Source organism: Onychomys torridus, chromosome 9, assembly GCF_903995425.1.
Source record: "Onychomys torridus chromosome 9, mOncTor1.1, whole genome shotgun sequence".
NCBI classification, from domain to species: domain Eukaryota; kingdom Metazoa; phylum Chordata; class Mammalia; order Rodentia; family Cricetidae; genus Onychomys; species Onychomys torridus.
In genome coordinates this window covers 23069860-23082729 of record NC_050451.1, presented here as the reverse complement: position 1 = coordinate 23082729, position 12870 = coordinate 23069860, and the positions used below count along the sequence as shown (strand labels likewise).

Genomic DNA, 12870 nt, shown 5'->3' with positions numbered 1-12870 from the left:
ACAAAACCAATCAACTTAATGCACTGAATGAACAAGGTTTGCTATTTAGAACTATAGTAGAATTGATATTTTCTTTCTCCTGCTTTGCAGTCCTCAGTGACCAGCATAGTTCAGTTTTCCAGGTACTGAGGAGTTTCTGGGACACAGGATTGGAGCTACAAGTAAGGGAGCCTCAAGCAAATGAAGGTAGGTCTCCCACACACAAAGCTTGACCTGTTAGAGGGTTTGAGACAATACAGGCAGTTGTGACCATTCTATAGCAAGTTCCACTAAGTCTTATGAGCCCTGCTCAAAGCCATGCTTTTTGTGTGTGTGTGCTTGCCAGGCATAATTGCCTTGTGACACCATGGAATGCAAAGCCCTGGTCCCCTTTCTGATCTTCCCTGTGGGTTTCTTTATCCTTAACTACAAATGCTCAAGGGCCAAAGGAGGGCTGGTTACATCGTCACTGTCTTCTCTGCAGGTTTCTAAGTCTGGATAACAGAAGCACCCTGCTGGTGCCGTGCTTGCAACAGACAGAATGTGAAGCAGTGTGGAAGCTCTGCTTCAGAGACAATGACAGTAGGGCCATGGAAAACAGCATCATTGGGTTACATTATCACAGGGCGACTGTACACATCTGGGAAGACTGGGTACTGCACAATTAAATGAGTGTCATTCACATTTTTGTCTGCAGGAAAGGAGCCTCCTGTAGTGAGCAATTGGAATGGCTGGGTGTGGTGGCCTTGCTCTTTGAGAGCCAGGTAGCTATGAAGGCACCTCACACTGTCTGAAGTTCCTTCACTTCTAGGCAGAGGGTAAGAGGTCACCAGAGAAAAAGGTGAACTATTCCAGGTTCTGATCAATTTTATAGGCACATATATATAATTATCTCACTTGTCTTGACTACCTTGTATAATCTATACCATAGACTCCACAAAGATGGTCTTCTTATCCCCAAGTCTGACCTTTCAGGATTTCCTAGATGACCCATCTAAGACATTTCAAATAGTTTGTGACATGTATTGGGTCACTATGTATTCTGTTGAATCCTCTCTATTGGTTTCCAAGGACCTGAACTTCAGTTTTAGAACAAAATGAATCCTGTATACATGGGAACTCTACTTTTGGACCTCGTACATTTCTACAAAGTGTCATCTCTCTTCAACAGCCTCTGTGGGTCTTCTAAATTCTTCTATGGGGGTGATGCTAGAGTTTCAGGACAGAGTCTTGCATGCTCCAAGTATATGCTCTATCCCAGTATCTCTCCATTTAGCTTTACCCCTGGATATCCTTTCTCTTCCCTGTATTAGTGAAGAAATGTAGGGCCAGTCACAAGCCATGCAGCCATTTCTTACTGTAGGTAGATGGCAGAATACAGACACAGGGTGCACAGTGAAATGACCTCAGGAGAATCAGAGATCATTTGGAAAGAAAAGAATTTTCCAGATATCACTTGAAATAGATCTTTCATGAAGTTGACTGGAATGGTGAATATAATTAGGATTTTTCTCATACAAAGATAATTCAGGAGGGTATGATGGGTAATGTCAGTTCCAGATATGTTAACAAGAGGCTGTTAGGCAGTGAGAGGGGAGGACCTGTCACACAGATGCCCTTTATTTAGAAGTTAAATAAATACTGGCTATGCCTTATGTCAGTCAAGATCTTAGAGTGGGAAGCTCAGGGGTAGTTCCTGCAGGGTTATCCCCTCTGCCCTGGTTCCAAGTTCATGTCTTTCTTATTCTTTCATAGCTGTCTGTGTGGTAAGCCACTGAATGGGGTTATTTGTCAGGTTCCACTAAGGAATGCTTCTTCTCTTAAGAAACCATCAGTACAGAACTGGGAGCCCCCACTGTGTAGTCTGCCTTCCCTAAAGACTCATACCCTTGTCAGGTAGAAATACCCAGCAGCGAGACTCACTGAGAAGTGACTTTTCCTCTATAGTTCCCATAGCTGTAGAATTGTGGCAGCTCAAGTTTGGCTTAGAGCAGGAGCAGAGCTACCGTACATCCCAGGGCCATGCAGCGTGTGCTCACTGCCCCTGCCTTCCCCTCTGCTATCATATCCATGCCTCCTAGATCTAGAAGCCAACTCCCTAGCATTTGGACCGAAGCTCTGAGCAGTCTTCCTTGACTGTCCATGTGCCTAACGTCCTCCTGATCTGGTGAGTGACCACTGGGTGACATTTGCCATGGTGTTTGTCAATGTGTGAGATGGTCCCCTTTGGGGGGTTGACTTGTGGGTAATCTGGACACTCCCTGGGATGCAGATCCTGTAAGAGCAAGAGCCTCATGTGACCTCCTCATTCATATGTCTCCTTGCTAGACAAGTGACCTATGCTGAAAGGAGGAATCCCCCACTGAAATAAGAACCCCCATGACAGCTGATAGGAGGGACTCATACCTGAGTTATCCCTAGGTAAGCTGAAGATCTCTGTGCAGAATAAACAATGGATCTGTAGATCTATTATTTTATTTTTCTTTAAAAAATAAATATCTTTAGGAAGCCACTGGCTTTGGCTTTCACCTTAAGTTGGGTTTAGAAGTCTTGGGAGAGAAGTGCCCACACTCTGGGACACATGGTGGCAAGACAGGCAAAGAGACACAGGCAAGGGGAGATGCAGATGAACTGGGGCTGGTTTTGGGTGTCTGGTATTTCTGCTCAGAATGTGATTTTAGGTACGTGTTTTTCCCCCCATGCATGTGATAATGTCATCATTTATTTTTAAATGGTTCTAAATTGCAGATTTAAGTTTATTTCAAATCATCCCTATTTTTAAATTCCTTTTAATAGGAGGAGACGAAGCAAGGATATAAGGAATTTACTATATTTGAAGGACTCAAACAAATACACATTTGGCTGTGAATTCCAAGCTCTCGGCAAAACCAAAAGATAGGCATAGACATAAAATATACATTCTGTTGTTTAGTCCTTGGGAGATAATGTCAAGTATTGCACTTTAAAATTACTTTTGTGTAACATTTTGCCCCAAGTTTCGACCTGCATTAGCTACATGCCCCTAGCAAACATGATTTTGGGATACTATATATTAAAAGCAACTAGCTTTCTCATTCAACTTTGGAAGATTTACTTTACAGAACTATATATATATTTTTAAGAAATGGCCTTTTTTACTTACAAAATTGAGAAATGGGGGCATCCAGCTGAGGTACATTTCCTCCCTTGGCATTGAGCTTCTGCACCTGGGTGGGGGGCACAGGTTTGTGCGACTGCCCAGTGGCCCGGTACATGGCTTGGACCCATAAGATCCGATCCTGTTCATCATCACTTGCAAATATCACCGTGTCTCCTTCTTTGACTGCATTGAAGAAGGCTCGGCCACCCTCCAAACCTGCATGGAAGTGAAGAGTGACATCTAAGCTGAGCTGGGAAGATTTCAGCAGGGTGCAGTCCTCAGAAAGCAACGTCTCCAGCTTTTCCTTGGGCCAGGATGGGGAAGAGCAATTTATCTGACTCCTGGATGGGGTGCCTGTAAACTGCTTGACCACTGAGTGGGACCAGGGTAGTAAAAGGATACTTTAAGACTGACTCGTGTCTTTTTGTCTTGCTGGTGACAATACATGAAGTAGACCAGTTAAACACCTGCCTATGAATACTTGAGTTCTCCTTCATAGTGAAAAATAAATCATCACTATCAACACACCATCATCACTAGCACCATTATAACAACCACATCTCTTGGTCCCTTCTCCTCCCAGCTACTCCTCTGTTACTCTCTTTACAGTAAAGGAAGATCTCCACTGAGGCTTCTCAGTCATAAGTGCACACGTGGCACATCTAGGTATTTTGATCAACTGCAACTTCTGATTCCATGGGTTTGCAGTGGAGCCCGGGACCTTGAACTTCTAACTCTTGAGCTCTGATGAAGTAGAGCAGCAAGGCGCTCTCTCCATTAGGCCTTAAAGCCCCTCTAATCAGGTGGCAGCTTGCCTAAAACTTTTGTTGTCAAGGTCACCAGTGCTACTAACTTTGCCACATTTCAATGTGAAATCCTAATTCCACTCTCTGTATCACATGATCAGCAGTGGTTGATACTCTCTTCTTGTGGAAACATGCTCTTTAATTGGCTTTCAAGAAACCTGATGCCCCCATGTGCCTCCCAGCATCAGAGCATGTGGTGAACTACTCTGTTTTGCTCACTGTTTGCTCTCCCTCTTCTTCCTCTGAACCTTCTATCTGTGTCCTGATGCTCTTTCTGATTCCTTTGCTTACATTTTTGACGATGCCATCAGACCCCGAGGAATGTGCTGAGAGTCCTTACATTTCCCTGCACTCTGGAGTTCTTCCTTCAACTCTAGACCTAGGTTAGTAGTGGCCCTCTAGACTTTGAACATGGATGGACATCTCAAGTATGCCACACCCAATGCTGAACTCCCAACCTTTGTCCTAAGCCTCTTTCCACCTTTGGAGAGCCGGGCCCATCTAGCCCAAAAGTGCAGTCCACAACCTTTGGGCTAGTTTTGATTCTGTCATTAATTTCTCCCATGGATATTGAGATGCTGATGCTACTACCCTTGGCTCACCAAAACGGGGATCTTTCTGTTGCCACAAGTGCTGGCTCCTGAATCTGGCTGTAATTACCTTGAACAGTTTCCTGCCTCAACTGGCTACCTCCAGTCTCATGCTCTAGTGTCAATTCTCAGTGTAGAACCCAGTCTGTTTCCTATAAGAGGTCATGCTAGTCCTCTGCTGAACTCACCAGAGGCTCTGTCCTATTGTCCCATCAATTGATTCCTTTCCACCTGCAGTCTCCCTTTCTTCTTGTCACATTTGCACTTTATATCTGCGTGATTATCTCACACCCTGCCTCCTCCACATCTGTGACTGAAAGTCACACTCTCAGGACGCCTGCTTTGACCTCTGTCTCTGGTGACCTGTCTCTAGCATCTTGACTAATTTTTCTTTAGTATTCTTCTTAAAAGATCTCTCTCTCTCTCTCTTTCTCTCTCTGTGTGCGTGTGCGTGTGCGTGTGCGTGTGTGTGTGTGTGTGTGTGTGTGTGTGTGTGTGTGTGCGCGTGTGTGTGTATGTGTGTGTATGGGTGTATGTGTGTGTGTGCATGTGCGTGTGTGTGTGTGTGTATGTGTGTGTATGCATGTATGTGTGTGTGTGCGTGTGCGTGTGCGTGTGCGTGTGTGTGTGTGTGTGTGTGTGTGTGTGCCCCCACATAAACATGGAGACCAGAAGAGGATGTTAGATCTCCTGGAGCCGGAGTTACAGGTAGTATGCTTCCCAACATGAGTGCTAGGACCCAAACTCCGGTACTCTGGAATAAGAGGAAAAGCTCTTAATTGCTAAACTATCTCTCCAGCCCTCTGTTGCTCTTAACTAACTTTTAGTAAGCTCCATAATTCACTTTGCATCATAAGGACAAAAGCCTTATCTGACTTAACCTCTTCCATTTCTTTGGTATCTAGCATAATGTATGACACAAAATAAGTGCTTAACAAATACTTATTGAATAAATGGTCTCAGTTTTCAGCAGGTCATTCTCAAGGTCACTTTTAAGGACAACATAGGTGGATACATCTCTATGGGTTTAGGTCAAAGTTAGCTCAAATCCATTGACATACTCTAGAAGGCCGTGTTTTCAGTGAGTTGGTTCTCTAGCTAGGTATAAAGTTCATACCTTCATCAGATATGTACCATATCCCCATTAGCAGAGAGCCAAGAGGCTCATGAATGACAGGTTAGCATCTCCAAGTTGCCAGCAAAGACCAGTCAAGAGTCTGTCTGATGCAATGCTGGGTGCTATAGCTGGTGGCCTGAAGGCTTCTTCTTCATTGTACTCATCATGTTAATCCAGGTATCTCTTTACAAGTGTTTATACATTGTGGGGATTTTTCATTTATAATGGACAGGAGATAGGGGATATAAATAGCTACTTTATTTTAAAAATTATTTATTTACACATATATGTCTCTGTGTATGGGCATATGTATATGTGTGCAGGTGTCTGTGGAGACCAGAAGAGACCATCACATTCCTTGGAGCTGGAGTTATATTTCATTGTGAGTCACCTGATGTGGGTACTGGAACCTGAACTCTGGTCTCTCTGCAAGAGCAGCAGGCACCTTAACCACTGAGCCATCTCTCTAGCCCATTACTTCTTTACAAAGAGGAGCTAGGGTCACAACATCAAAACAGCTTTAAGAAAGGCTTTCTGGCCGGGCAGTGGTGGCACACGCCTTTAATCCCGGTACTCGGGAGGCAGAGGCAGGTGGATCTCTGTGAGTTCGAGGCCAGCCTGGTCTACAGAGCGAGATCCAGGAAAGGCGCAAAGCTACACAGAGAAACCCTGTCTCGAAAAACAAAAACAAAACAAAACAAAACAAAAAAAGAAAGAAAGAAAGGCTTTCTGGTGGTTTTTATTCTGAGGAGATGTTTATTTGGTTCCTCATACATGGTATAACATGTGTGATCTAGGAAGGATGGTACATACTTAAACTGGGAACCCAGCGAGCTCCAGGGTGGGTCAACAGATCACATAACCTACTCTCATGGTAACCTTGGAAATACGCCACCTTGCTACGCTCGGTAGATACCAGGGTTGACCTCGCTTGAGAGGCCCTTCCCACTGCCTCATTCCTCTTCTCCCCTGGGCCCTATTGATGGACATGGGGGGGTAAAATGTCTGAAGCAATGGTCGGAAAGACATTGGAGGACATATTTAGGAAGCATGGAACCCTCATTATTGTAGTCACTCAGGGCAGAGAGAAGAAGGCACTGTTCCCCAATCTTTATTTAATCCACCCAATGGCCCTATATAATCTAAATATTATCATTCCCATCTTATAGGTGAGGAAACCAAGTTCTGGAGAAGAGTACAAGTATTGACTGGATTCAAAGCTGGCCTGTAAGTGCAGAAGTGCGCTTCTAACCCACTCTGTTTGGTATCAGAGCAGATCAATGTAAAGCTTATAATTTTATTTGGATACTTGATTGCTTAATTAAGAAACTGTGCCTACTCTCCAAACAACCAGAGAAAAGTAAAGTGGTAAATTTTCATTCTGAGCTTAAAAGGAGCAATTCCCAAACAAATCTTATGGATGTCCATCAGCCCTCTGGATCAGCATGCTAAGGCTGTCCATCAGCCCTCTGGATCAGCATGCTAATACTGTCCATCAGCCCTCTGGATCATCATGCTAAGGCTGTCCATCAGCCCTTTGGGTCAGCATGCTAAGGCTGTCCATCAGCTCTCTGGATCAGCATGCTAATACTGTCCATCAGCCCTCTGGATCAGCATGCTAAGGCTGTCCATCAGCCCTCTGGATCAGCATGCTAAGGCTGTCCATCAGCTCTCTGGATCAGCATGCTAAGGCTGTCCATCAGCCCTCTGGATCAGCATGCTAAGGCTGTCCATCAGCTCTCTGGATCAGCATGCTAAAGCCTCTAAACAGGCAGTTTACTGAACATAAATGTCTGTGTCTCAGTGACTGTGATCCCACGGAAGGAGTTTCAGTTACTTATGGGAAATAAGAAGAATAGAATATAATGGTGCCCAACAACTTCTTAAACAGCTAGCAAAGCCAAGAGGAGGAAGAAGACAGACCCTAATGTGTGTGTGTGTGTGTGTGTGTGTGTGTGTGTGTGTGTGTGTGTGTGTGTGTTTTACTAAAAGGCTTCCAAGAGCATCCCCTGATCTCTGAACATACTGGCTACATTGTTAATTTGCTTACATCTCTTCAGATAAATTTGGCCAAGTGCCTAGTATGTAGGAGTCTCCCCCCATCCCCAATGCTTAGGGAAGTATGAGGAATATACTTGACTTTTCTCTGATTGCTCAGTAAGAACCAGGGATTTTTTAAAATTTAAATATATTTATTTATTAAAAATTTTTTCATTTTACATACCAACCCCAGTTCCCCCTCCCCCCCTTATCTCGCCTCCTCACCTCCCTCCCACTCTACCCCCATCCACTCCTCAGAGTGGGTAAGGCCTCCCATGGTAGTCAACAAAGTCTGGCATACCAAGTTAAAGTGGAGCCTAGCCCTTCCCCATTGTATCAAGACTGAGCAAGGTATCCCACCACAGGGAATGGGCTCCAAAAAGCCAATTCATGCACCTGGGATAAGTCCTGGTCCTGCTGCCAGGAACCTCACAAACAGATCAAGCCACACAACTGTCACCCACATTCAGCAGGCCTAGTTCAGTCCCATGCAGAGAACCAGGGATTTTTAACACACATTCTACAATACGGAGTTAAAGGGCTGGGACATTAACTCAGTGCTTATGTTTGTCTGTCAGGTGTAAGACCCTGGGGGCCAACCCCAGCATCAAAAGAAAGCCAAAAATTCTGAGTTAGACTTTTCTTAGGACAATAGAAATATTAAATTTCCATTTCCCATCAAATATTACTTGGAAAATATGACTTCACACAGGAAGAGGCAGAGAGAAGCAACTACTTGTTACCCTCAAGTTGTGTAATCAACTTTCTATTTACGTCTTTCGTAAGAAATTACCTCTCATGGGATCAATGTGGAAGCAGTAAAAGAAGCTTTAAGAATATACATTCCGGGAAGGCACACTAGTTCAGGGGTTAAAAGCTCTTGTAGAGGACCCAGGTCAGTTCTCAGCAGCTACACAGCAGTTCACAACCATTTTTAACCCCTATTCCAAGGGATCTGACACCCTCTTCTGGCCTCTGTGGACACTGCATGTATGTGGTACAATTACATACACACAGGCAAAACACTCACACACATAAAATAAAAATAAACACAAAGTTGAAAACAGGAGAACAGTCCAGTGTCATTCCCATGTGTGGAACAGAACTCCCCACCCCCATGGAAGGTCTGACTTCATCTGTAAATTCTATGGTAGTTTTGCTATAACTATTCACAAGGCAAATACAAGAAGGTGACCTGGATTAATCCCAGGTCCTAGCGTCACTCTCACAGAGGCTGTGTTTCTCCAATCTCTTTCTTCATTTGAGAATCAGGCCAATGCTTCTGATCTCTTTCACTGGGGGCTGTGATGAGCACTTATCATGGCCACATAGAAGAGAGGGGTGGGCCTTCTGATAGGAAGGGATGGCCCTGGTTCCCTCTTCACCCTGGCCTTCTGGCCTCCACCTCTAAGACATACGTCTCAGGCACAACTGAATTTACTTTTTAAAAAGACATCGAGTGGAAAAAAAAAAAACAAGAAAGAAAGAAAGAAACCTGAGAGGAATCCACACCACTGCACCATGCCCCAAAGGCTGGCCTTTCAACGCGGAATCCTGCCATTCCATGATGTTGCATAGAACTGTTTATTCCAAACTTCAGATTCTGCTCATTATGAAAACTTCTGGGCAAAGACATGCGTTCAGATCTTACAGAGCCAGCACTCTCCAGCAGCTGCCGTGGCAGAACATAGTTAGAAACAGAACCAGGGAAGGGTTTGACCATTGAGTCACCCAGGGCCAAGGTGTTGAGGGCGCTGATGTCCCTAGCTGGGGCCAGGTCTTCTCTGTCATACATTTTTGGGTCAATACCCCATAAAACCCCATCTTCTCTCCAACTCCCTTTTTCCTTTTTCTTTACTTCTTTTTTTTTTTTTTTTTTTTTCTGTGTATTTTGTTGCACGTGGAAGAGCAATATGGGAGTTGAAAAAAAGGTTTTGGGCCAAATGATGCAGTGTGGTTGGAAAAGCCTTGTGTAGATTTGGCATAAAAATGAACTTCTCCGGGAGAGGGCTGCCGGTGCTTGCTGTTCATTAATATGCTGAAATGATTTCGCACCCCCACTCGCTCTGAAGGTTCTTTAAGACTGATTTCTATTCAGTTTTCTGAGAAAAAAATAAAATGGGTATGGGGAGAGGTGTGAGGGGGCAGGATGTAGAATGTGTGCAATGTAGAACTTACAAGAAATATCAGCACTTGTAAGGCTTTCTTCCCTACATAAGCCTTTATCAGAGAGGTAACTTATAAAGAAGACAGGCGGGTAGAGCAAGTTTCTTCCTCAATTTCCATCAGCTAACCTTGTGTGTTCCCAGACTCTGGCCAGGAGACATCATGCACAGAGGGCAGATTTCCTTACACACCGAAACACAATGACACTCACTGAGGCTGGCGAGACGGCTTAGGTGGGGGCTGAGGAGTTGACTCTGCTGGTATAGTGCCTGCCAAGCAAGAGTGAGGGCCTGATTTCCAGCACCTGGTGTAACAGCTGGGCTTGTACCTTTAAGCGTAGTGCTGGAGGGGGTGGAGACTTTGGCATTTGATGGCCAGCTCTCCGGCCTAGCCAATCCCTGAGGTCCAGATTCTGTGAGAGACCTTGTCTCAGACAATAAGGAGAGCAACTGAGCAATGCACACGACTCACAACTGTAGACTCCACATGCATACACGTTTACTCATATATACATGGACACATAGACACACTCCACACAATCTCACACAAATGCAGTCCCTGGTATACAAGTATATATTATTTTTCATGAATATTTTCAGCATCATACAACAGAGTACATCATTGATGTCATCCCAGGAATATAAAAGCCAAAATGTGTGCTTAATTTTTGGCTTCCAACTAGAGACTCTCTGGAGTAACAACTTACTATCTAGGTCTAGCATGGACCGAGTATCTGGCCAGCATAAGCTTGTCATTGGCTTGAGAGGGACGAGCACTTTGTGGGGCCGTGGCCTAGGAATGGGTGGGTACCTGGCTGGGGATCAGTGTAATCCACAGTGTAGCCGTCCAGCTGGAGGAGTTCCTGGGGCTCTGCTTTCTTCTCTCGATAGCTGCACATGGCAAAAGTGTATTGGCTGACCTGCAGGAAGGACGAGCAGACAGTGAGACCATCGTACCACCGCTCCCTGTCCCCCAGAAAACTGTCCATATTCAACTGCAACCCTGGTCCTCTGCTGTCTCAGTCACACTGATGTAGCATCCAATGGTGGCCACGAGGGTAAAATGGGTTTATGTGTGGAATGCACATAAGAGTCTGTCCCTGACATTTAGTAGGTACTTGGGAATAGTCAACTACTATCATTAATGTTATTTGGTTTTACTTTTGGCTTGGGTGTGTACATGTTCATTTGGGCACAGGTGTATGTGTGTGCATGTGGGGGTACATTTACCTGTATGCGAACCTGTTTGGGGGTTAAAGGTCAGCCTCAGGTGTCACACAGGAGGAACCACCCACCCTGTTGTTTGACACTGTTTCTCATCAGCCTCTAAGTCACTGATTAGGCAGAGCTGACTAGATTCTGGGTGGTCTCTCCAGCCTCTCATTACTATGTTGAGACAAGTCTCTCTACGTAGCTCAGTTTGGCCTTAAGTTTCTGATTCTCCTCCCACACCCGAGTTATGGGGTCACCCCATGCACTGCCACATCCCACAATTGCTGTTCTTACAATGATTGGGTTAACACATACACATCGCCACTCTTGTGGCAGCTGTCTTATGAGTATTACCTAATATAATCATGGCCTGGCCCGGACTACAATGCCTTAGATACAATGTAACCTGTTGGGAGGAAGTTAGGAAACAGAAGGTAGTTTCTCCACAGCCCATAAAGGCTGCAGAGATGGCCTGGTGGGTAAAGCACGTATCATGCAAGTATGAGGACTGGTGTTCGGTTCCCGAGAACCCATGCAAAGCCATAGTGTGATTCTACAATCCAGTGCCCCTGTGGACAGACAAGAAGTAGACACAGGAGACTGCCAGAAACCCACAGGCCAGCCAGCCAGCCTGCCTGCCATACACAGTGAGGAACAACAAGAGATCCTGCCTCAAACAAGGTGGGATCAAGGACTGACCCCAAGGTTGGTTTTTTTTTGACCTGTACTGTGGTACGCATGTACTTGTACTCACAAAAATGTATGCTCTCTTGCTCTCCCCCTCCTCTCCTTTATCTCTCTCCTCCTCCCCCTTTCTTCTCTCCCCCCACCGTATACACATACAACCAGCATTGCTTTTGCAGTCCTGTCTTAGCATTGAGGTTCCTCATTTTGTTTCTGGCTACCTACAGCTATTGAAGGGGCACTTGCAGCTACTTGGTAAAGTCTCTCGTGCATCTCAGACAAGTACGGCGTGACATGCTGTCACAAGCAATGAGCACTCGGCTGCTAGGTGCCAGTCACAGCCAGGCAGCCCCAACCCCGACGGCGTGGCCGCTGTCGCTGGTGCCCTAAATGGCAGCCCTCACTTTACTGATATTGGCATTCCACGGCAGAGCAGGGTGGCACTCCAAGCTGCAGGCCCGCCTTCAGGACCCTGTTGTCACTGTGTATCCAGAACTGGCGAGGATGCTTTACTTTTCTACATCTGGCCTGTTGGCAAGGAGCCTGTGGCAAAGCAGGCTTACCCCCATTTTCCAGCCAAGCTCACAGGCACATTTACCATCATCTGAGGATGTCAGATGTCTGGGTGAAGGACTGCCCCGTCCCTTAGTCTGTACTTCTCTTTATTGAAAGAGACATTTCCTAAGCAGACTTTAAACCCAGCTAGGGACAGATTAGTCACCTCCACAGTGAGACTGGTCTCCTTCTAATGGCAATTAAGACTGGTGCTTTCAGGCCTCACAATATACTGCGCTGTCCTGAGTCCTGAAGGTTCAGAGTAAGAGGAAAGAGAATGCTCATGTGGTTGGTTTGTCTGTTGCTGCCCTCTGTTGGTTCCTCAGGAGAATTTTACTACCCAGTTTGGGGTTCTGAAGAATGGATGCACTGCTCCCTGATAAGGGAAACCAGGCTAGACTACAAGGAGGATTTTCATAAGGGAACATGAACTAGTTCACTGTACCAAGCAGAACACCCGAGATCCCCTCTATAACAGAGGTCCCCACCCAGAGCCAATAAGCTGTCATGTCTTTCAACCTCATTGTTCTTATCTGTTCTGTGCTTTTCTTCCTTCAGTCCCCTCCTCCCTTCTCTCCCTCCT

General features: G+C 45.4%; 1 protein-coding gene across 21 annotated transcripts in view; it reads right to left on the bottom strand.

Annotated features, from left to right (window-relative positions):
- The window catches only part of Cadps (calcium dependent secretion activator), a 457300-nt gene that overhangs the window by 148683 nt on the left and 295747 nt on the right, over positions 1-12870 (bottom strand). For 20 of the 21 annotated variants that reach the window (XM_036199648.1, XM_036199650.1, XM_036199649.1 and 17 more), the window contains exons 10-11: positions 10648-10756; positions 3122-3334 (exon numbers count right to left, since the gene is read on the bottom strand). In XM_036199648.1, coding sequence (XP_036055541.1) covers positions 3122-3334; positions 10648-10756 — 322 coding nt within the window. Of the gene's footprint in view, positions 1-3113; positions 3335-10647; positions 10757-12870 lie in introns of those variants that run through there. The other variant, XM_036199656.1, reaches the window with a different exon arrangement.